Below are 21,541 nucleotides of genomic sequence, written 5' to 3'. Positions count from 1 at the left end.
TCAATAATGTCCCCCCCCCCCCCTCCCCCAAGTTTTATGAATTTATCGGACTCAAGATTCTGATATCATATACCGCAAAAACAACCACCCACCAATATAAAGAAAGCCCCCATTTGCGTTTTATAAGGCATTTTCCAAATTTATTCGAACATAAACCTGGAATTTTTTTACTCTTTCTAGGCAGCTTTTTTTTTTTTTTTTTTTTTCTTAATTAGAGATTAGCTTACAGCCAAGACTGAAGAAGGTCGACCTATACTATAATAGTACTGAACATGATTACGGAGCTTATCGGCCCTTACCCAGGTGCTCACCCATGTCAGCCGCTGCTCCTCGCACTCCGGTGCAAAGCGGTGAAGCTCGATGCGCGTGTGCCGATGTGAGGAGGTGAAGATCGACGCAAGCGGATCAAGTACGTACGACTGCCACGGCAGGAAGGCATGTGGCAAAAATAAGAATCAAATGGTCTCATTAAAAAAAGAAAGATGGTTTCGCATTATTACGGTAGTTGCCATCCCACTATTTTGCAAAATTTGCTCGCGACATTTAGGTCCCGACATTACCGACATCGTCTGGAAATTCAGACGATGAGGGGACCAGCGCGGTTCACAAAATGACTTCTATAACTTATTTTATTTTAGGTCGAACTGCAGCCGACGCCACCAACCAATGGGACCAATGGAACTGCGTCAAAAGCGCGACATCGTGGCATTTGTCATCCTTCCTTACGTGTCCTTTCATCGGCTGCACTTTTAGTATGTCTGTCCATGGATGCACGAGTTCAGAGACTTCGACCTTGCTCCGAGCCAACATGAAACAAACCATGCGCTGAGGAGAGACGCTGTGAAATACATATTTGTACCGTTTTCCTGTCGCTCTACTCGTCGGAACATTGAAATTGACCACTATTTTTACTTTATGCTTTGCGTAAGCCAAGTTTATATCGCTGCATTAGTACTGAAATAAGTGTCAAAATGCAGGCGAGCTGGTGAACAATCATAATTAAGAATTAAAACCTCGAGACAAGGAAACAAAAGGGACATTCACACCGCCATCTTGAGACGGTGGTGTGTATGTCTCTTCTTTTTTTTTTTTTTTTTGCCTCAGTGTTTTAATTCTTAATTATCACTGCATTAACTTTTCTTGTTCTTTCTGGTCTACTGCTTATGGGCCCTGAAACTGCAGAGCTCCTTTGCGTTCAACATCCGGTTACCCGGCTAAGCGCATCATTCGCGGCCAGTGTTGGGAAGTACGTACTTTGAGGACATAGTACTTAAGCAGTCTTGGGCAGTTACTAGTTACTAGTAACGCGTTACCGGTAACACTTTTTTCAGTGTCTTGTAACTGTAACGTGTTACTGCTTAGTGGAAATAACTTGTAACTGTAACAGAGTTACTATTTTGCGAGAGTAACTGTAAAAAGTAACGTCGTTACAGTTACTTCTCAGATTTATGGGAACACGACCACCAAATCGCCTTGCAACTCGTGAGAGAGTCCCAAGCCCTGGTGCGGGAAGGGCACAGCAAAAACTGCTGCAGGAAACGTCTGGAGCAGGAGGGAAAAATATAAAGAAACTAAATTGTTTGACACTGCACAGCCAAGCTAGTCCCGCCAACTGGGAGGATGGGGACATTTGTGTCCGTACCAGCCATGTATGCCCACAGCGCATGAAGATGTAACAAAGCGCGGCATCTTTAAAGCATCTCTCTTTTCTTCGTCCCGCGGAGGGAGCGAGTGCTTTTTGCAGAGGACAGTTTTTGGTGATGGTCACCCCAAACGCCCGCAGGCTTACGGGCGTCTTATTGTTGCCAAGCATACGTTTCCTTCCCCTCTAATTGGAATCGTCCACCTCCCAGATGCACTCTTGCGGGGTCTCGACTTCAGGCCCGTTTTCTCTCCCTTCCTTTTTTTTTTTTTTTTTTTTTTTTTTACAAATTAATTATTGGCCTTGCCTCCCGTCACCCACTTCTCCCTTCTCGGGTCCTTTCACTTGAGAGAGAGTATCTGCTCGAAACGACTGTATCGTTCTGAATGTTTGTCTGTGTGTTTTTGTAATTGAAAGACCGCCCTTAGTTGGGACCAGGGGCACTTGGCATCAGTTGACTTATAGATATTCAAGTCGTGGGCTTTCCGGGTGGTCTCTTCTATTTCGGGTGGTCAGATAGAGGAGCAAGTTCGATCTGGTTAGGAAGCGACGAAGGAAAGGCAACAGCCGTTTGGAATGCCACGCGCAGTGGTCGTTTGTACCTCGATCAGGGCTTATTTTGACGGAGGAATGTAGCCGCAACATTGCTCTCCAAGTTTTCAAGAAAAGCTTCGCGTTTCATGAAAGATTGTGGGCACCCAGTAGAAAACGATTTGACCAACGAGTGGATCAGAGTGGCATAAGAAGACATCTACGAAGCTGATTGCAAGACTTCACATTTGCACGATTTATATTGCTTCAGTCCAATTTAGCCTTATAAAAAAAGTCCGAAATTAGAATTGACCGATTGTAAACTGGCACCATGATTGGATATACACGAGATCTGGACGTGTGCCGTTGTGTTCGTGTATACCTTATGGTAAGGTGCCTGGAACGCGTCTCCGACTGGTGTGTTTACCGCGGCCAAAAAAGTGGTCCCTCGATTTCCGCCTGATGACGTCATAAAAGTGTCATGCTGTCGCCAGTCGCGATCCTGGCGGCGTCCCAACAGCTGTGGTGTATGTGGCAGATGCCTGTTCTGCTGCAGGTCGCTTTCCACTGTGACAGTCCACGGAAGCTAGAGCAACCGGAGTTGGGATGCCTAAAGGGACTCCGTGACGACAGCGACACTCGCGTTCGCTCGTGCTTTTCGCCAGCATTTCTACGACCAACCGCCAAGATCGCGACAGGCAACAGCATGACATTCGCGTCATTTGTTGCCACATCGGGACCACTTTTGATGTATGGGCGGGATAGGACGCTAAACACACCAGTCGAAGACGCGATCCAGGCACCATACTTATGGTGGTCGCTCTTATTTTAAAGTTCTTTATAGACCAGCTTTTTGCTACGCTAAAATTTTGAAAGACTAAAGTCCCCTGTAACTTTTCCAACCAAGAGACTCCAATCCTTTATCGTAAGTAGATTTACTCGGATACTGCCTTAAATTATGATCTGAGCTATTCATAGTAAAAATTGAAAAAGGAAGAACCAAATATATTAATATTATTAAGAAAATCTTGGTTTCTCAAGATATCAGATTCACTACCGTGAACAACACAGTGTCTTATAAGAAATCTATGCTAATTTAAAGGCATATAAAAGAACGTCCATTTTGAATGTTTTCTCATGTTTCTTTGTAAAGTAACGACAAAGTAACGGCGTTACTTTAGAGAAGTAACTAACTGTAACAAGTTACTCTTTCAATTTTGTAACTGTAACTGTAACAGGGTTACTTTTTTTACCCGAGTAACTCTGTAACACTGTAACTGTAACAGTGTTACCCGAGTAACACTGTTACATTTTAGCAGTAACGTGCCCATGACTGTACTTAAGTACTAGTACTTCAAGCAGGTTTAGAAAACTTTTACTTTACTTGAAGTACAATCTCCCAAGCATTTTTTTCTGGTACGTACTTTCCGAAAGAAGTACAGCTCCCGACTTCAAAGTGCGTACATTCCCAAAATTTGGTCTCATTAAATTTGTAGGACAAAACGATGCTTTGTTAACTCTAAAGAAACACTGGGAGCCTACTCTCACAAAAAACGCAAGCAGACGACGCATCCTTCCGTTTATACTGCGGACGGCTTTCCCCCCCCCCCCCCCCCCCCAGCCCCCCCCCCTTCCCATTTGGAACTCTCACTACTTCTCGTTCGGTCAGTGCAAGCGAGGTTAAAAATATTACACGATACTCCTCACAAGACAATTGCTTGTGGAAGCTACGGGGACGACATCATGCTCTTCTTTAGTGCGTTTAGTGGAAGCCAGTACAAGCGGCGTCAAATTCAGAAGTCGGAGGGACTTCCAAATTTCATGCCATTACCGAAATTAACTACTCTGTGGCCAGTTGCCTTCATCCAATATTTGCCACAATTTCAGAAAATAACTGATCCAGTCCCAATTACCCTTAAAACAATGCATAACAATTAAAAAAAAATTACACATTGTATAGGGGAATGAAAGGGCATCATGAAAGATTGTGTTAAAAATTACCTGTACTTTACTTTGAAATTACATTGTATTTATAGTACCTTACTGCAAGCACACTGCACCCCGTGTACTACCCTACAGCAGAATACCCTGCATCCGCCTATTTCACACAAGGTGCCCACTCCCAGATGTTTAAGATATGAAAAATATGCACCGTACATTTACCTGTAAAATTGATGACCAGACAAGCGCCCACCCCACGATTATCTCTCAATTTTGAGTGGGCGCTTGCCCGGTATTTTACGGTACTACTTTACTTGAAGTACATAAGCTCTTATTTACTTTGTACATTACTTGAAGGACACTGTCAGGAGCCAATGCTACGAGCAGTCCCAGCCAAACCAGAGCTGCGAGGCTGGCACGCCACTCCATCCAACAAGAGGCTCAAGCACATTATTGGCTTCAATGACTCTTGCTGTACAATGCACGACATCTTAAAATTAAGAAAATGAGAGGTAATCTGCCCTTAGTTAAAAACGAGTAGTTGAGGAGGAAGAGAAATTGAGACGAGATTTAACAATATAGTATCCCTTTATTTTAACGCATATATACATTCGACACAATTACGCTACAATATAAGATGAACGCGACTAAAACCGAGGTGGCACCATTGTTGAACTCCTTCTGTCACAAACATCCAGCTTTCGCAGTATTAGCAAGCTAAAACGGCGCCTGTTTGCGCATCACCACCTTCCCGAGTGACGTGGCTCGCATTTTAACTGCAAATACTGCTTCGAGTAGCACGGCACACTTCTAGGAACTATAGGCAATAAAAGCGGTAGTTCGCCGGGAAGTAAAAGAGCCGCAATCAGCAGTCCATATCCTTGTAAAACATGCCCGTGTTCCAGTATCATGAACGTTTGTCACTATTGAAAAGCTGCCCTGGGAGGGGAAACTCCGATTCAGTCGTACACCACAAACGCGCATCCTGATCTCCCATCTTTTTTGCGCGGACGCTCTGAGAAAAGGTGGCACACCAGCACCGGTTGTTTCGGCGGCATTGTGCACCGTGCATGGAACGTGGTATAAACACCGAAGCACCAAAGAGGGCCCCCTACCATTCTGCTCTAGTGGTCCTGGGAATACGGTTCACAGCATTCACTGCAAGCGTATGCCACATCGCGTAAATATCGTTCCGGTAAAGGAAACTCGGCGACTGCCATCCAAACTCTAGGTTTTTCTGTTTTTTGACTCTTATCACATTCCACGCAAGTTTCCCACATTGGGAACCAGCTATCACAGCACCAAACCGATCCTACTTCTCCGCCACCTCGGGCGCGTGACGATCCCCTTCTAACGGGAGGCCGTGGGAGGGGCTACTTGTCTGCCGAGCCGGTCATCTTGGCGATGATGGTCAGCATCACTTCGTCAGCGCCGCCGGCGATGGAGAGTAGCCGGGCGTCCCGGAAGGAGCGCGACATGAGCACCTCGTGCGAGTAACCCATGCCACCCCAGTACTGCAGGCACGAGTCCGCCACCTCGCGGAGCAGACGGCCGCACTTGAGCTTTGCCATCGAGGCCAGCAGCGTGACGTTCTCGCCCTCCATCATCAGCGCTGCGAGCGGGAGGGAACGGCGCGGCTAGGGTCAACGTCGTCGGATCCGTCGGAGGGCGATGCCAGTGCCAGAGCGGCGTGTCATACTGGTGTGCCTACATTCCAACTGCTCCATCACTATGCTTGGCCGCAGGTTAAGGAAAGCGGGATAAGCTCCTTCCATAAAGCCCTCCCCTCTTCTCACTTTGCAGAGTGAATGGTGGAGAGGAGGTAAGAGAAGAGACGACTCTGCTTGCCTCCTTTCCAGCGTTCGCTCTGTCAAAGCGGCAAGGGTGGAAGGCTTTGCAAGAGCAGTTTGTCCTGCTTTTCTTAAGGGGGGACATAAGCCTCACTTTTAAATTGTTTTGAAAAAATTCATTTTTCAAATTTGAGGTTTTCCGTTTCAGAAACTAATTATATGCCCTTACACTAAATTTGATAACCATATGCCCAATAGTTACATTGATATAAAATTATTTCAACATATTGCGAGGCAGTAACAAAGTACCATATTTACATGAATGTAGGTCGACCCATTTTTCAATTTTTGAAAATCTAAAGTGGGGGGGTTCGACTTATAATTGAACCAAACCATTCCACCGCCGATAAAAACGAAACAATCACGATATCAAGAACATCTCGGCTTGTTACGGGTTCAGCCGCCTGTACCTCGTGCATTGCGCAATTCTTTGCGTGCAATTTACAAATTCTTTTTTTATTTGGGCGAACGAGTATTATTGATTGCGATTCGCAAATTAACCCGAATGTACAGCGTTGAACAGCGCGCGACGGGCCCGGATTTGGGGGGTGGCGGCACTTCTTGTAAGAGCCACTCAGGAGGCCTCTGGAACAGCCTCACAGCTCACTTGGCTCACTACCCGCGGCTTCTTTTCGCAGTTTTCGCACGGTGCACGTTGTTCGATCGAGTGTCGAGATCACGCTTGAGCCCGTTTTTTTGTATTGACAAGCGTGAACCGGGCAGTTTAAATTTTCGGTGCACGTTTATGGCCATTCTTCAACCAGAAGCAACCAACAACTGTGCCGTTGGGACGCAAGTTCGACCCGTCGGAGCGGTTAATGCTCCAGTGGAGTGCAATGGCGCGGGATCTTAAAGTGTGACCAAAGCCAAAGCCTAAGTCTGGATAGGTGGGCATGCCTTTTGGAGTTGGTGATCAACCTTGCAACGTACGCCGCAAAAGTGCGCAATCGGTCCCTACCCGTGACGTGCAACGCAATCGCCGAGCAAGCGCGGAAGATGCGGTTGATACAGTCGTTTGCGAAGTGCGAGATTTCGTTGGACGACGCCGACGACGTGCTTTGAGAACGTAGCAGTGATGACGACGGGACTGACATCACCAGTAAGGAAGAGTTGTAGTCTAATCAGTCTAGTCGCGGACGTGAGAACGACAGTGAGCAGCTTCAGTTGTCCCTCCTCCAGTGTGAACTTCCGAGTTTCGATAGCGCCTGGACATCTCGTGCATGCGCAGCTAAAAGCTAAAGCAAGCCAGAAAGCATCGATCACATGTTGGAGGCTGGGCTTTCGAAAGAGATACTTTGTTGTTCTCATGTATTCGCAATAAAATGCACATCTAAAGATTTTTTTTGCCGATGTGCAATTTGGGGGTGGGGGGGGGTCGACTTACAATCGAGTCGACTTACAGCCGTGTAAATACGGTAAAGAAGTTCAATGTTTGAATGCATTTTTCACGGTTCCACTTTTTGCTGCAAATTTCATACGAAGGAATCTTTTGTCCGAAGGTAAAAGTATTCCAATACCACAATCAAGTTGGTTCTCAACTGAAATTTACTGAGTAATCGGGCTATCTACCTTATTTCTTATTTTCTTTTAAGTTGAAGTCCTCATTGAGAAAAAAACTATGTTTTCAAAAATTGACATAGGACAGATATGCATCTCATATTGTGAGGTAACAACTCTTCAAATATTTACATTTAGGTTATAAAAACTAGATCACCAGAAATCCCACATCTTCCACTTTATATGCAAGCAGTCAAAATGGTGCTTAATAGCTTCATTTGCATATCATAGGTTTCTTAATAAAGAGTAACACATCTTCTTATGTAGGTATGTAAAATTGCCCTAAAGAGCTGAAAGTTTCCACAATACACATACATCAGATATTAAATCTCCCGTGCAAATTTTATTCTGATCACTTGAGTAGTTCAGGAGTTAAATCTCTAGTTAGTGTCCCCCCGTAACATGCAACAGAGTATAAGAAATACCATCTCCCAAAAACTACTTTCTTTTTTTTTAACTAAGGTTTGTGGGCCTGAACTAACCCTGCGATCGGCATTCGTGCTACAATCGACTTTAGACTAACCCGTGGAGCCGACAAAACGGAGGCAAAGCATACGAACCGGCGGCCCTGTAGCACAAGGCCCTGAGGGCCTCCACTTCCGTCTGCAGTTCCGCAAGTCGGAACTGGATCACCTGGTTCTGGATCAGTGGGGCACCAAACACCTTGCGTTGCCGGCAGTAGTCCATCGTCTCTTGTATGATGCGATCCATCACGGGCACGCCTGCGGTCGGGACGGGAGAAGTCTCATTGATCGAGCGGGGATGTCGTTAACGCTTCAAGTCGCGGCTTCTCGCACTGGCTCCCCGAGATCCCGAGTTTTCTCGACCACTTCTGCCCTCACGTATAAAGCATTTTTTCTGCGCTTTTTTAAAAGGTCTAAGTCACTCAATGATGCATAACTACGAGCCAATTTTGTCTAGTATGTGAACGACTGTTTAGAAGGCCTGTAGGCTTCTGGACTGCCCGATTGTATTGGTGACAAAACCAGCAGGGGTTCTTCAGTCAACAATTGAGAGAAATGGGCTTTTTTTTATATCACAAAGTTCCTAGCTTTAAACTGTGTCCAACCATTCTAAACCTCGAAAGGACGATGAAGCAATCATTTCGAGGACAGAGTGTCTCTGAAGGCCACAAGTGCCAGCACTTTACCTCCACCCTTCAGTACAAAACCGAGGTAAGAGGGAACGGATCACAAATGCAGACATTTGGCCTGGATTGTGTACTCAACAGTCGTTGTTGAAGGTCACTTCAGTCTTGTGCATCAAGCTTTCCAGGAAGGTAGTGCCCAAAGGCATTCCTGCCAGAGACCCACCCAGGTTGTACAAACCACTCCTTGGTCATTGCTTTCATCGTCACAGGCGCCTCTTCCTTGGTCTGACTATAAACTACCATACTAAGATTTCCTTTTTACGAGCGATCTTTTCCTCCCCAGCCTTGCAATACCTATCTGAATCAAACAAGCGGGAAATAAGTACAATAGAGCCCCCTCGATACATACATTTTTCGTGGGATCGCAGTAAAACAATTTACGATTCGAGAAAACACCTACCAATCCGTAACGCTCCTGAAGGCCATACATACAAGGAAGGTCATACAGGAAGCAACTCTTGCGCAACGTTTTATCTCGCATGAACTTTGGCGGCTGTGGACAACCATCAAATTTACTCAAATATAGTAAGTAAAAATTTTTTTCTAATAACTGTTCTGTAAAATTGGGAGCTGACCTATCATTCTAACCAAACAATGTTGACCTACAAGAGTGAGCAAGATCTCGGAGCCCTATGCTCCCTCCTGCCAGCAACTGCACCCAGCATGCCGTCTCAAAGTGACGAACTGTGTCGCACGTGCCGGTGCAAAATAGTGAAGCCAGATACAAGTGCCAGAGCACAAGCTGCATCGTTTCCCAAGTGTGGCCGCGGCAGGTGGTAGCGTTTGGACGTAGAACAACCGGGAAGGCACGTGCGACTAATGGGAAATGGATACAAATAGTTCTATGGGACTGGCATTCGTGAACGAAACAGATGGGAAAACGTACCGACCCAGAACGCATAAACAAGATTCTACTGAAACCCAAGGAAGGAAACCCACCAGTCTCTTTGGTACATCCCAAAAGTGCTCCAAATGCACAGCATTTATAGATTCTCTGCGACGCGATAGTGTCACGGAACGTCATAATGTCGCTCGGCGTAACGGTGTCATGTGAACACAGTGATGCCATCGTGCCGTCGAAGTGATGACGTCGAAGTGAACCGTTTAGAATGCCGATGACGTCGCTTGAACGCCGTGACACTACCATTGAGGCCGCATGCTACGGACACGCAAGCGGCAAGAGCCGCCCCATAAAGAGAGCAAACCGAGGGTGTGGAATGCACGCACTGTTGATGGCGGCTGCGAGCCGCTCCTCCTGGAACTGCAGCATCTGGTAGATGAAGCCCATGCCCTCCTCGCCGATGATGTTCTTGGCCGGCACCCGGACGTCTTCGAAGAAGAGCTGCGCTGTGTCTGACGAGTGGTGCCCCATCTTCTTGATGCTACGGGCCACTGTCACCCCTGCACACACCGGAAGCGGCGACTCCCTTCGAATAATTTTAAAAACTCGAGTGATTTCATGTAATTTAATTACCCTCAAGGCCTTTGCAGATGGGGAGCGGGGGAATAGATTCGCAAGTAAGTACAAAGCATATCTACCCAGAATGAGAACACTTATTCTTGAGCACCAAAACGAAAAGGGACAGACGTACAAGGCTTTCCCTTTTCGTTAACAGAAAGTTTCATCAACAAGTTTTCATGACGACCTGAGTTTCATGAAGAGGTTGACACTGTGGGTGTGCTGGCAATCTGCATCGTGGAAGAGAAAAAGCAATAAAAAATCTAGGGGAAAATAAGCTAAACAGAGGATCAGAAGTCCATACAACTATCGATCAATAAAATCCCAATCAAACAGATGCTTCCACACAAGCCAGTTTGTGCCGGTCATGTTGTAGTCTGTTGGTCTCGAAGCTCGTAAAGCAACGCGGGTATTCGTCCCTCACTCTTTTCTCTGTGCCAAAGCAGCCGGGTGACTGCCAAGAGCAATTAGCCACAACCATAAAAAACTGAGCATGTGCCCATGTCGCAATAATCGATGACCTCTTACCCTTAAACATTTGTAAGCTAAGCAAAGCACGCACCAAGAGCCCACCCGAGTAGACTTTCGAGCCCACCGAGCTAACCAAAACGCTTCTGCGCGTCGCCTGCTTCTCCGAGCATGCCATTGCAAAGCAGTGAAGCTTCGCTGCTCTATAAATTGGGGGTTTCACCAGACCCGCATCCCGCTCCTACATCGTTCCGTCACGTAAAACAAGGGCCAAGCAAGGGCCTACCCTATCATATTCTCCTTCAGCTTTTCTGTCTCAAGCCTAACAAGCCCCCATTTTCTAGCGATAATCTACAACTTCTATAGGTGGGCGTTTGCTCCGTGTTTTACGGTACGTTCTCCCGCCAGTCGCTCATTGCCCAGGGTAACCACAGCGAGGTGACGTGGGTGGAGGGGGCGGCGCCGTCGCACTCACCGGGAGTTTTCAGGGGCAGGCAGATGAGCGACTTGGTCTTGTGGGGGGGTCCGTCCCGACGCGTGTTGGCCAGCAGGCACATCCAGTCCGCCTGGCAGCCGTTGGTGATCCACATCTTACCCCCATTGATCACCAGGTCGTCGCCCCTCAACTCCGCAGTCGTCTTGATGTCTGCGACGCAAAGAAACCGGGTGCCACAATTTTTCGTCGTAATACGTCAGGCTGCCGCTCGAGGAACGCCAACTCTCGAGAATTTGGGAACTTCGACAACTCCATTTCCGTTCCCCCCCCCCGTTCCATTGGTCCACACATCCTCTTAACCTCCTCCTCCCCCCCCCCCCCCCCCCCCCCCCGGGTCCCAATACAGTCAAACCTCATTATGTCGAACAAGCATATATAAAATTATTGCTTATATTGAATCGTTGTCGAACTGTCATAAGAATTACATGCATTTTACATTTTTTATAGCAAACTCGGTGGGTTAAAAAATTAATATATCGAACTCCGCAGCCCCGGAAAGCGTGCGCTCCGGAGACAGGCGGTAGGCCTTCCCGCAACACATCGGAGGATATGGCGGGCTTTCCCGCATCACATCGGAGGATATGGCGGGCTTTTCCGCAACACATCGGAGGATAGCGGCGGCGCAGCAGGCGTTTGAGACTTTTCCAAGCGCATGCCTGCGTAAAGCTTTATGCCTATGGGCCTATGGTGCCGGGGGCACCACCCAGTCTCGGCGGCATACGGGCTCAGTCGCTCAGTCAGCTCAGTCGCATGCAACGCCAGTATCGATCGCTCTTTTCATGCGTCGTGCGTAGGTGCCGCAGTTTCGTTCCCCCGGGTTCATTCCTCCGACGTTGCGTCAACTGCGTGTGGCGTACGGACGGAAACAGACGTAAAGAAACGTACGTCGCTGACGTTTGGGACGAAGCTTGAAATCATCTGCTGCTTTGAAAAAGGAAAAAAGAAGTCCGGCGTTGCCGAAGCGTACAGCATATGGAGAAGAACTTTGAGCACGCTACTGAAGACAAAAAGCGATATCAAATCGAAGGCTGAACGAAGCATGCACTCTGGCGCACGCCGTGTTCAGACATTGGCCTTCGGAAAGGTGTCTGAACACGGTGTCGGGGCCGATGCAGAAAGCAAAGGACTTCGCGTTCATCCACCAAGCACAAAACTTCGCCAACTTCGGGCAAAGCTGTGGCTGCTTTAAAGCTTTTATGCCGCTACTGCAGCGCAACCAACGGTAGTGGTCTGGCGCTGGTGGACTGCTTGGAGGCCGTGGAACGGGCCGTAATAAGGCATGCGGTCATCTCCAAGAAGCAATCTACGCTGCGGCAGTTTTTTTTCGCCGCAATAAATAGTTCATCTTAACGCTCCACGTGAGTAGTCAGTTTTGCCGCTAGCTTTTTAGTGATTAAATCGCGCTGCACTTTGATGCGTTTTTGGTGTGATTTTATATATAGAATTTTGGTTATTTCAAATTATTTCACGGTCCTCGCACTGTTCGATATAACAGGGTTCGACTCTAGTCTATAATTTCGTGCCAAATAAGGGTCATGAGAGGTTGATTTCACCGGGCAGACTATGAATGTGCCAGTCGACTTCTGGTTCCACTCGGAAGGGACTTGGTCGTTAATTGCAGGGCACGGCCGATGCAGTCGAGAGGTGAAAAGGAAAGAACTACAGCCAGCACTTCCTCCTGTCCGTCGGAAATACGTGAACACCCGCTCGCTTCTCCCCCGCAGGCTTGTCAACGGCAACTCCAGTGAAATGCGCTTTCAGCCACTGTGAATGCTGTGAATGGTTGGTGCAGTTCCCGAATAGAAAGCTGTACTATTCAGTACTAATTTGACAGCGCTGACGCTTTCGTCATTTAGTACTGTCCCAGCTCCATGCAAGAGCACAAAGATAAGAGAGTAGACAATCTTACCTTTCTGTGAGCATACCAAAACTTCACGACGGTGGCGGCAAAAACGCACGTCCAAAGAAAAGTGCGGCTGGGGTTGCCGATAGCATCCAGGCACGTAACATAAAAGTAACGCCACGACGGAGACGAAAAATGCAAGGCACTTTAAGCTCAAAGCTCTCCATAGATCGATTGCATTATTCTGAAGGCTGAAATTTTTTGTGTAATTTAGGACGGTGCGACTACGGGTAAAACCTTTGAATTGAAAAAGTGGTTTGTCCTGTGCAGCAAATGACGAAGGGTATTCTTCGTCAGACTGGCCTTAGCGGCAAGGTAAGGATACATCGCGTGCCGCAAACTCAGGACGAGTGGAGATTGTATGAACGCCGTGCAATCCAAAGGGAGCCTGGTCATGAGGAAGTCTACATGGCATTTGAGGGGTCGCCCGTCGAGCTTACTTGCAACGTCGGAGCCACAGTCTGGCTCGGAAACCCCGACGCAGCCGATCAGGTCTCCCGCAATGGACGGGGCTAGGAACTGCTTCCTGAGCTCATCAGAACCATACCTGTTAGAGGAGAGGAACAGAAATTGCCAATGTTACATTCATAACACTAGAAAAGACTCCTAAAGCAAATAAATTCGCAGCGTGATATGCTAAGCCGAAACTTTAGAAAACTTAAGGAATTCCATTTTACTATTCAGAGGGCAACATCTGCTCATTCTCAGGCACTTTGGAATGAACCTCAGCCTAAAAGAAAATCACAAAGAAAGGCAGCTCAAAGAGAAGAGAAAATACCAAGGTTGACTGGTGGCACTAGCACACGCCAACGCAGGATTGAGGATTAATTTCAACCACCTGGGAATTTTTTGTTGCGCAACCGAAATCTTGGTGACACGGCGCCATCTCCTCACCCCGACCGGGATTCGAACTCGACTCGTGAAACGATGAAAGCTAGAAACAAATTAACACTGGGATGAAGGTAGACAAAACAAGAACAAACACAACACCCGCAACACCTGTGTTTACCAAAAAAAAGAAAAAAGCTTTGTGCAAGTCCTTTTTCAACATGACCACAAAGAGAAACCAACCCCGCTTTGGCGCCACATCTTTTATCTGCCTAAACTCAAGCCCGTTACTCTCCTTCTAAAAACAAACGTAGGACGGGCCGGGAGACAAACCTTGACAGCGCCGGGGTGCACATGTCCGTGTGGACGAGGATGCCGCTGACGACGCCACCCGCGTTGACAGCGGCAAGCTCCTCAAGGAAGGCCACCGTGTAGCTGTAGTCCAGGCCCAGCCCACCAAACTCTGCGAGCAGATCCGCCTCGTCAGAACCGTGGCAGACGGCTCGCAAACGGTGGGACCTCTCGCTGACATGAGGAGGGACACCTATGTAGTGGTCTAAAGTCCTAAAGGCACCATGAAGCGATTTTTACTGTGACTGCCCAGCCCTGCAACTCCTAAAGGCACCATGAGGCAATTTCTTCACTTGGACCAACTAATGCTGAGAATAAACACTTCACGTTCAAAAACCATAGAACAGGCATCAGTTTTACTGCGATAGCAGTTAGTGGGACACTGCGGGTTTCGCGCCGTCGACTGCGCTCTATATCAGTGAGGACCATTTTTGGCACTCCGCCAGAAGATTCCTCATTGACGTAATGCCGGTCGACATGACTCCGACATCACGCCGTGCATCATGTCACCGGTTACCGGCATCAGCTGACACCCTGACATGACATTGTCATGTCGTCACGTTGCACAGTGATGCCACGTGACTAAAAGGGACATTGAAAGGGTATTTATGCTCGCCAAGGTTTTTATTTGTACATGACATATGAGAGCCCAACTACCCAGAACACAATTTGCGGCTCGAAGTTTGTTTTCTTTCCACACAAAAGCCTCTGATCGAGAACTAGCCAGTTTGAGCCGCACTCAATCTCCTCTTCGTAGTCACGTGCCATTTTCTATTCACAACTTTTGGGACCTATAGGGGGCGCACTGGTGCCTATGAAAATGGCTGTCTTCTGGATGATCGTCGTAGAACAACAGTACGAGGCTACGTCTGCGGCACATGACTAATTATAGTTTTCCTATATATAAACAGTATTAGAGCCTTAGTTTATTTTTTCATGGCAGGAAGGTGTTGGCAAGCACCTTTATTGTGAAGCGCTAGGGAGCGCGATTCTCACACCGCATTACCACCAATGATGAAAGTTGCGAATGGTTTAGACACAACCACCAAAGATAATCAAAGTCGTGGGTCATTGAAAACATACACTCAATACTAAAAATACACAAAAAAATGACACCAATTTTTTGTAGCTTCTAAAAAGCTGCAGATACATTGATTAAAAAAAATATATTTTACACAGCCACGTGATTTTTGTTAACTTTCTCCCTCCCCTATGTTTCTCCTTCCTCCCCAGTCCAGTTTCTGTTTCGAGCAGTTGCGTTTTCTGGCATTAAAAATATATGTGATGCTTTAGCAAAATATTGATTGGGTAGTCTTCCTAAAAAGAAATAAAATTTTTAAAAATTTTTGTGAGTTCTTTTAATGTGTTATTGTCCCTTTAATGATGTCCAATGACACCGTGAGTCACTTCATGTCACAACGTCATGTGACACTATGACGTCACGTGACAATACGTCGTTACATGACACCAGGAAAGCACGTAGAAACATAAACATGAGACTGTTTATAATGGAAACAATAAAACAAAGCGTTTTTGCTAATTATGCCAGAAAGGTTCTTGGGCGATAAAACGAGTAAAGCTAGGTGAATATTAAGCCGTCGAAACCACGGGCGTGAAACTAGATGGAGTCACACGCTTGAAACTTGAGTGCGCGATTTTGGAAGTGTTCTTCAGTGACAACGAGGCGGTGCAAGTTTGTGTGCAATAACAATGCACAAGAAGTTCAGGCAGTCACACCAATGCAGGGACTCGTTTATGCATACACATGCAGTTCTGCCGTACCCTGGATTTCAAACTTGGGCACGCGATTTTAGAAGTGTTCTTCAATTGCCATCATGCAGCAGTCCTAGTTTGCATTCAATAAAATTGATTAAGAAGTTCATGTAATGCTCTCTACTTGATACACCCTCATTGACTCCAAAATTATATGAAATTTCCGTCCGGTCTGTTACTCGGTTTAATACAGAATGCCTATGCGGACTCTATGGTGCGCACTTGCACCTTTACCATTCATTCAGCCAATCTGCTCTGAAGTGACACCTTAGTGGCTCTGACGTCAAACCTCAAGTGTCGTAGTGTTTCATTTTACGAGTAGCACAAGTGTTCACCAATTTCTTTGTTCCCAGGAAAAGTGAGTTTTACAAAGCTTGCAACCCTTTTTTAATTCAACACTTGTCTCGACCCCTGACCAGACGGTGTTGCCACTTGATGAAATGAACAGGGAAGGATTACCCCTGGGCGACGGACGATCTGCTTAAGTCAGGTTTACCGGTGGTTGAACACGACAAGGCTGTTAAGCCTCACAAGGAATGAAACGAAAAAAGTGAAAACCACTGCGGCCGATGACGACGTCAGGACCGTGAGACATGGCAGGGGGGATCTGTTGTCTTCCTGATAAGATATATTGCATGTGGAGGAGAAGGGTCCTTTGTTTCCCAACCACCAGCTTCTTTTTGATGGTCCCTTTAAAATCTGCTTTGAAATGCTACCAATGGATGGTGCCACCATGATGTGCATGAGAGCCAGTGCGTTACAAGAACAACCTGTCGCGTTATTAATACTACAGTGGCTCTTGGCAATACAACAGTGACCCCCTGAACTGCTCACACAGACACATTTCACATGCCACAAGTGAACAAAGGACTGCAGAATGGAGGGAAAGTGCAGAAATGCTCCGAACGTAGCGCTAGAACGACTCTACAACCTAGTATCACAATGAAACATTCTGATCTCTTCCCTTCCAGTAGGGAGGTTGAATGTGTTACTTTATAGCAGGGATAAGCTTAGACGTTTTCGGGACCTACCTGCACCCATGAAGATTAATCAGGGACGACAGCCTCACAGGATAGGGAAAGTAGCTACATTACCACCTGAACCCTGCTTAACCAGGAAAATAGTGGACCAGTAGTGATTGCTTTGGAAATGAGGAATATCACAATTGTTAAGCGCTTGACAACATCTGTAATGTTGACTTTATGTAGCAGTCACCGAGGTAAACCTCAGCTGAGAGCAAACATAAGTTCAAAAGAGAAGGCGATACTAACATGTTCAGATATGCTATCTTCAAGAAGGACTGCTACTAAGAATGTTTGGGGGTTCCAAAAGGATAGTTGACCTTCGCACTCTCATTTAACCTTGGTCTCACAACTAATGCCCCATTTGAAGTCTCATAGACACTCCACTTATGTCAAACCTTGTGGGCCAGTCGCATGGTGACTAATTTAAGAGCATCGCCTGATGAGGGAACATCCGAAAAAAGAAGCTGGCCGCAGCAAACCTCATCGAAGGTCACATGCACCCTGCAGACACATCTTTGCTTGGTTCGCCTCACAGCAACATCTAGAGCTCACCGACGGGACGCGTGATCCCCAGCAGACCAGCATCGCCCATCTTCTTGAAGAGCGTGCGGCCGTCGAACTGCCCGGCCTCCTCCCATTGGTCGACGTACGGATTGATGTCCTTTTCTACTATCTGCAATGAGAGCACGTCGGTCAACGTAACTGCAGGACGTCTGCAAGGCCAGCGAGGGGCTGCTCAGCGAGGTCCCTCGCTGAAGTCTCTCGAAGGGTATTCCAGTTTCCCTGATTGTTACAAAAGCTGTTCCCGATATCTCATACTGTCCACACTTTCGCGACATAGTTGTCCCTTCTCCCCCACTTTACCCTCTCACTCACCCGCGCCGCTTGTCATTACTTTACAGAGGGTCCCTTCTCGAGTCCTTCCCGCCAACTTCGAGCACCTTATCGTTCGACAAACAACGCCGCTAGCACTGCAGGTTGCAAAAATACGTTAATACAACAAATACAAAAAAAAGGGGGGGGGGGGGGGGGGGGAATTGGGCGAACATTATTTACTGCTTGCCGCTTCCTCTGACCTGTGAGGATCTGATTCCGTGACACATTACAACGCTGTTACGTGGGTGTTAATCGTAAACACGCTCGCAGCTCGCCCTTTATAAACTCAAACTTGAATTACGCCGTACTTGAATTTCGGCCGGCTGACGGAAAAAAAAGGGCTGTGAACTTACTTTGCGGACACTTCGGCGAAGTTCCTCATGCTGCTCCGTGAAGAAGGACGAGCTGCATCGAAGATGCACAGCGTCTAGACAAGGAACGCGCTGCAAACGGCATCCAGACCGTACGCATGACAGTAGCTTCACCGACAGCATAACTTTCCCAAAGTGCCCGAAACCCAGCCGAGATTAAACCGACCCCTACGTAACGTTGATCTCTACGGAATAAACAGACAACAGCCGAAGCAGCCAAAGCATAGCACGTGATAAAACGTGACGTATGTATACAACCAACAACACGAACAGCAACGATGGTGACGTAACTCACACGGATGGATAGTAACAGTGTTGCCAGATGGTCCCACCAAAAAACCGCCAAACGGCTGGGAGGTATAGCCCAAATATAGCCAAAGCCATAAAATAAATATAGCCCAAAATAGCCAAAGCCATAAAATAAATATAGCCCAAAATAGCCAAGACTAAAAAGAACGATTCTTAAGCCTTTTATTGACAATTTTTCATACGCGCAAAAAACATGTTAAATTCTCTTTTTCAACCCTCTGATGCGCCACTTTTTGTGTGCATTAGGTCCCCTGATATATAAAAAAAAATGCTTCAGAAGGATGAAAATTTCTGAAACAATTAATTACCCATCCTTTGTAGGATTTCAGAAATAGAAAACATACATGGACAGCTGTATTCTGAGGCCCGGGAGTTATAACCATACAGTAAAAGAACAGAATGCAGGAGCAGAAGTGCCAGAACTGGGAGTTTCAAACCAGCACCCCTTATATCTAAGGTTCTTACCAATAACCCACCCGTCTATTTTTCTTTGTGTAGAATATGAGCGTCCCCCGTTCCGGTACACGTTATTTTTGATTGTGTTTCATTTCTTAAAGTTGGCGATGCCTAAGAATTTTCGCAATGGGCACCAAAGCTGCGTTTGGAGAGTTCAGTCTACGTCCGGGTAGAAGACGCGCTACTGGACCTGTAAAAACAGTGCAATTTGTTTGTTTGATTTGCTTCACTGCGCTGTGGGGAGACCGCTTGAACTCTGCTAGCATTGCTTCTCTGCGCATTGTGAAAACCCCGACGTTTGTAGAAGTTTGAAGCCATCCTCCTTCCTCTCTCTCCTCTCAACTAGCCAAAAGATAAACAATTTTTTTTTCGAAACTGACTAGAAGTTCGAAAATTAACTAATCGAACCTCAAAGTTCGACGTCGAACCGGAGGTTCGTCAAGAGTTCGCCGCACCCTTAGATATAGCCCAAAAATAGCCACATAGCCAAACGCGAAATTTTGACGCCAACTAGAAAAAAATGTAGCCCAATTTGGCTATATATAGCCCAATCTGGCAACACTGGATAGTAACTATACCCTTTGTAATAGGCGGCAGCTTGCGCCGCCTAGCCAAACATTACATTGTTTTTTTTTTTATTTTTTATAAATTTTGTTTTAACAAATTTTTTTTCTTTTGTTTAAAGTGTTCCCATTGCTTATTTTTATCTGTATTTTTACCCTTTCCTAGATATTTTCTACCAACACACGACGTACGACGTCACGGTGCTAACCATATCGATGTGGCTTGCACACGGCGCATTTAAGTTTCGTTTCGAACTTCCGACATGCAATAAAGCCAATAAAGCTCCGAGAGAAAAAAAAAAAAAAACACACACACAAAAAAAAAAAAAAAATACACGACGCGTGTTACAAATATTACTTCGACAAGGTAAAGAAAATTTGCGTGACTCGTCTTGTGTCCCTAGATGCTATTTATGCCGTGTACCTGTTGTATCTCGTAACTGCAGAGAAAAAAAAAATGACAAACAAAAATGTAGAGACTTTTTTGTCAAAGCAAACGCGTCGACCGAAACGGAGCTGTGACATATATACTTTAATGCGTGCAGGTCTTTTTCTAACAGTTCCCCGTGGAACACCGAAGAGAGTTCATCGTTCATTGCCTATGATGCTCAGTTCTTCCTGGTCGTGTCTCTCGTTGACGACGTTCAGCAGCCGCTCCAGAAACTTGCTGAACTCCTGCTTCAGCTGCTCTCCGCCTTTTCCGCCATCGTCGTGGTCATCGATGATTGTAGACACCCAGTTGATTCGGGAGAACTGTGGTGCTAAAAGTAGACGAAAAGTAAAGCCCAACTGAAAATTTCCCCTTGAAAACAGAAGTAAATCTGGGATGGTCCCGTTGAAGACCCGATTGGATTGAGCTTCGCCATAGTTATGTTTGATCTTAAAAAAAAAAAAAAAAAAAAAAATGCTCGCTATTTTTGGGGATGGGGGCGATTTTTAAGACTCGTTGAAATCATATGCACATCTTTTTTAAATTATTTTTGTTGTTAATTTTGACTCAGCGCTGACTCGACTTACAGAGCTGAGACACGTGCCCCTCGCCGCTGGCGCTTGATTTGCGATGACAAAACACGACGCACTGGGCATCTTTCAGGCCCTGCGACTGAACGAAGTGTGAGTACCTGGAACGTAAAATAAACAGAATAACAAATAAGCTACAAACGGCATAAATTAACAACATATACGCGCTCACCACAAGTCGAATTCTCGGTAGATGTTTTTGTGGGCTGGACTGTAGACGAAGACAACACCCTGAGCATCTTTGGAGAACGCCGGCCAACACAACTCATACCTGGAAAGCATTTTATGAGTTTTGAACTCAGAAAAATAAAGACATATCGAAATAATTAAAAGAAAGGGCGACGTGCGGGCATTTGATTTACTTTTGGTCGCCGCTGCAGTCCCAAAGCTCCACCGCGGTCCTGGATTGTCGGCCCTTCACTAAAATAGGACCACTTTCAAACTCCAGTATCCTGTCAGAGAAAGAGACAAATCAACGTGACGATAATTAACAGTGATGCCACAACAACAAATCGGCGATTAATCACCTCACGCCTTGAGTCGGCTGATATTTTCCGGACGAATTTTCAGTAGCTTCAGCGAGAAAATTGGAGATGACCGTTTTGCCGGACTGGATCAAAACAAAACAGACGTTGAACGATCATGTTTTTACGCATGACACCGTGCACAGAAATATGTCGGATGCAACCAGAAAGTCAAATTATATTGAATAAAATAGAGTCGCGGGCATTGTTTTTTGAAGCTTCGAAACAACAATTCCGTTGTCTTGGTGACGCATACCTGACACGGTCCTACAACGATGATCTTGACTTTAAGCATTGCCACCTTTTACTAACTGCAGTACAAATATTCACACCTTCACTGGATCTTACTGAAATCACGTATTATCAGCTCACGGGCCTACCGAAAAGTGACTATCAAAGCCCTCGACAAGCAGTCAACGCGTGCGCTACTTTCGCCCTCAGTTATTTA

The 21,541-nt window shown here is 46.3% G+C and overlaps 2 protein-coding genes across 2 annotated transcripts; both read right to left on the bottom strand.

The window, feature by feature from the left end:
• Positions 1-4,683: 4,683 nt before the first annotated feature.
• LOC8027014 (probable acyl-CoA dehydrogenase 6) lies at positions 4,684-18,532 on the bottom strand. The gene is made up of 8 exons (XM_029970402.3): positions 18,204-18,532; positions 17,527-17,647; positions 14,159-14,288; positions 13,438-13,544; positions 11,074-11,244; positions 9,899-10,072; positions 8,082-8,243; positions 4,684-5,726 (listed from the first exon to the last, which is right to left on the bottom strand). Exons 1-8 carry the CDS (start codon positions 18,342-18,344, stop codon positions 5,488-5,490), a joined length of 1,245 nt encoding a protein of 414 aa, XP_029826262.2. The 5' UTR covers positions 18,345-18,532; the 3' UTR covers positions 4,684-5,487.
• Positions 18,533-20,041: 1,509 nt separating this feature from the next.
• On the bottom strand, positions 20,042-21,415 carry LOC115311606 (intraflagellar transport protein 22 homolog). Its single transcript, XM_029970327.3, has 6 exons — positions 21,350-21,415; positions 21,097-21,179; positions 20,932-21,021; positions 20,742-20,840; positions 20,567-20,670; positions 20,042-20,310 (listed from the first exon to the last, which is right to left on the bottom strand). Exons 1-6 carry the CDS (start codon positions 21,386-21,388, stop codon positions 20,135-20,137), a joined length of 591 nt encoding a protein of 196 aa, XP_029826187.2. The 5' UTR covers positions 21,389-21,415; the 3' UTR covers positions 20,042-20,134.
• Positions 21,416-21,541: the final 126 nt, after the last annotated feature.

Source organism: Ixodes scapularis, unplaced genomic scaffold, assembly GCF_016920785.2.
Source record: "Ixodes scapularis isolate PalLabHiFi unplaced genomic scaffold, ASM1692078v2 PGA_scaffold1__304_contigs__length_218370807, whole genome shotgun sequence".
Lineage (NCBI taxonomy): Eukaryota > Metazoa > Arthropoda > Arachnida > Ixodida > Ixodidae > Ixodes > Ixodes scapularis.
The sequence above is the reverse complement of the archived record's forward strand: the minus strand, read 5'-3'. Positions and strand labels throughout refer to the sequence as shown.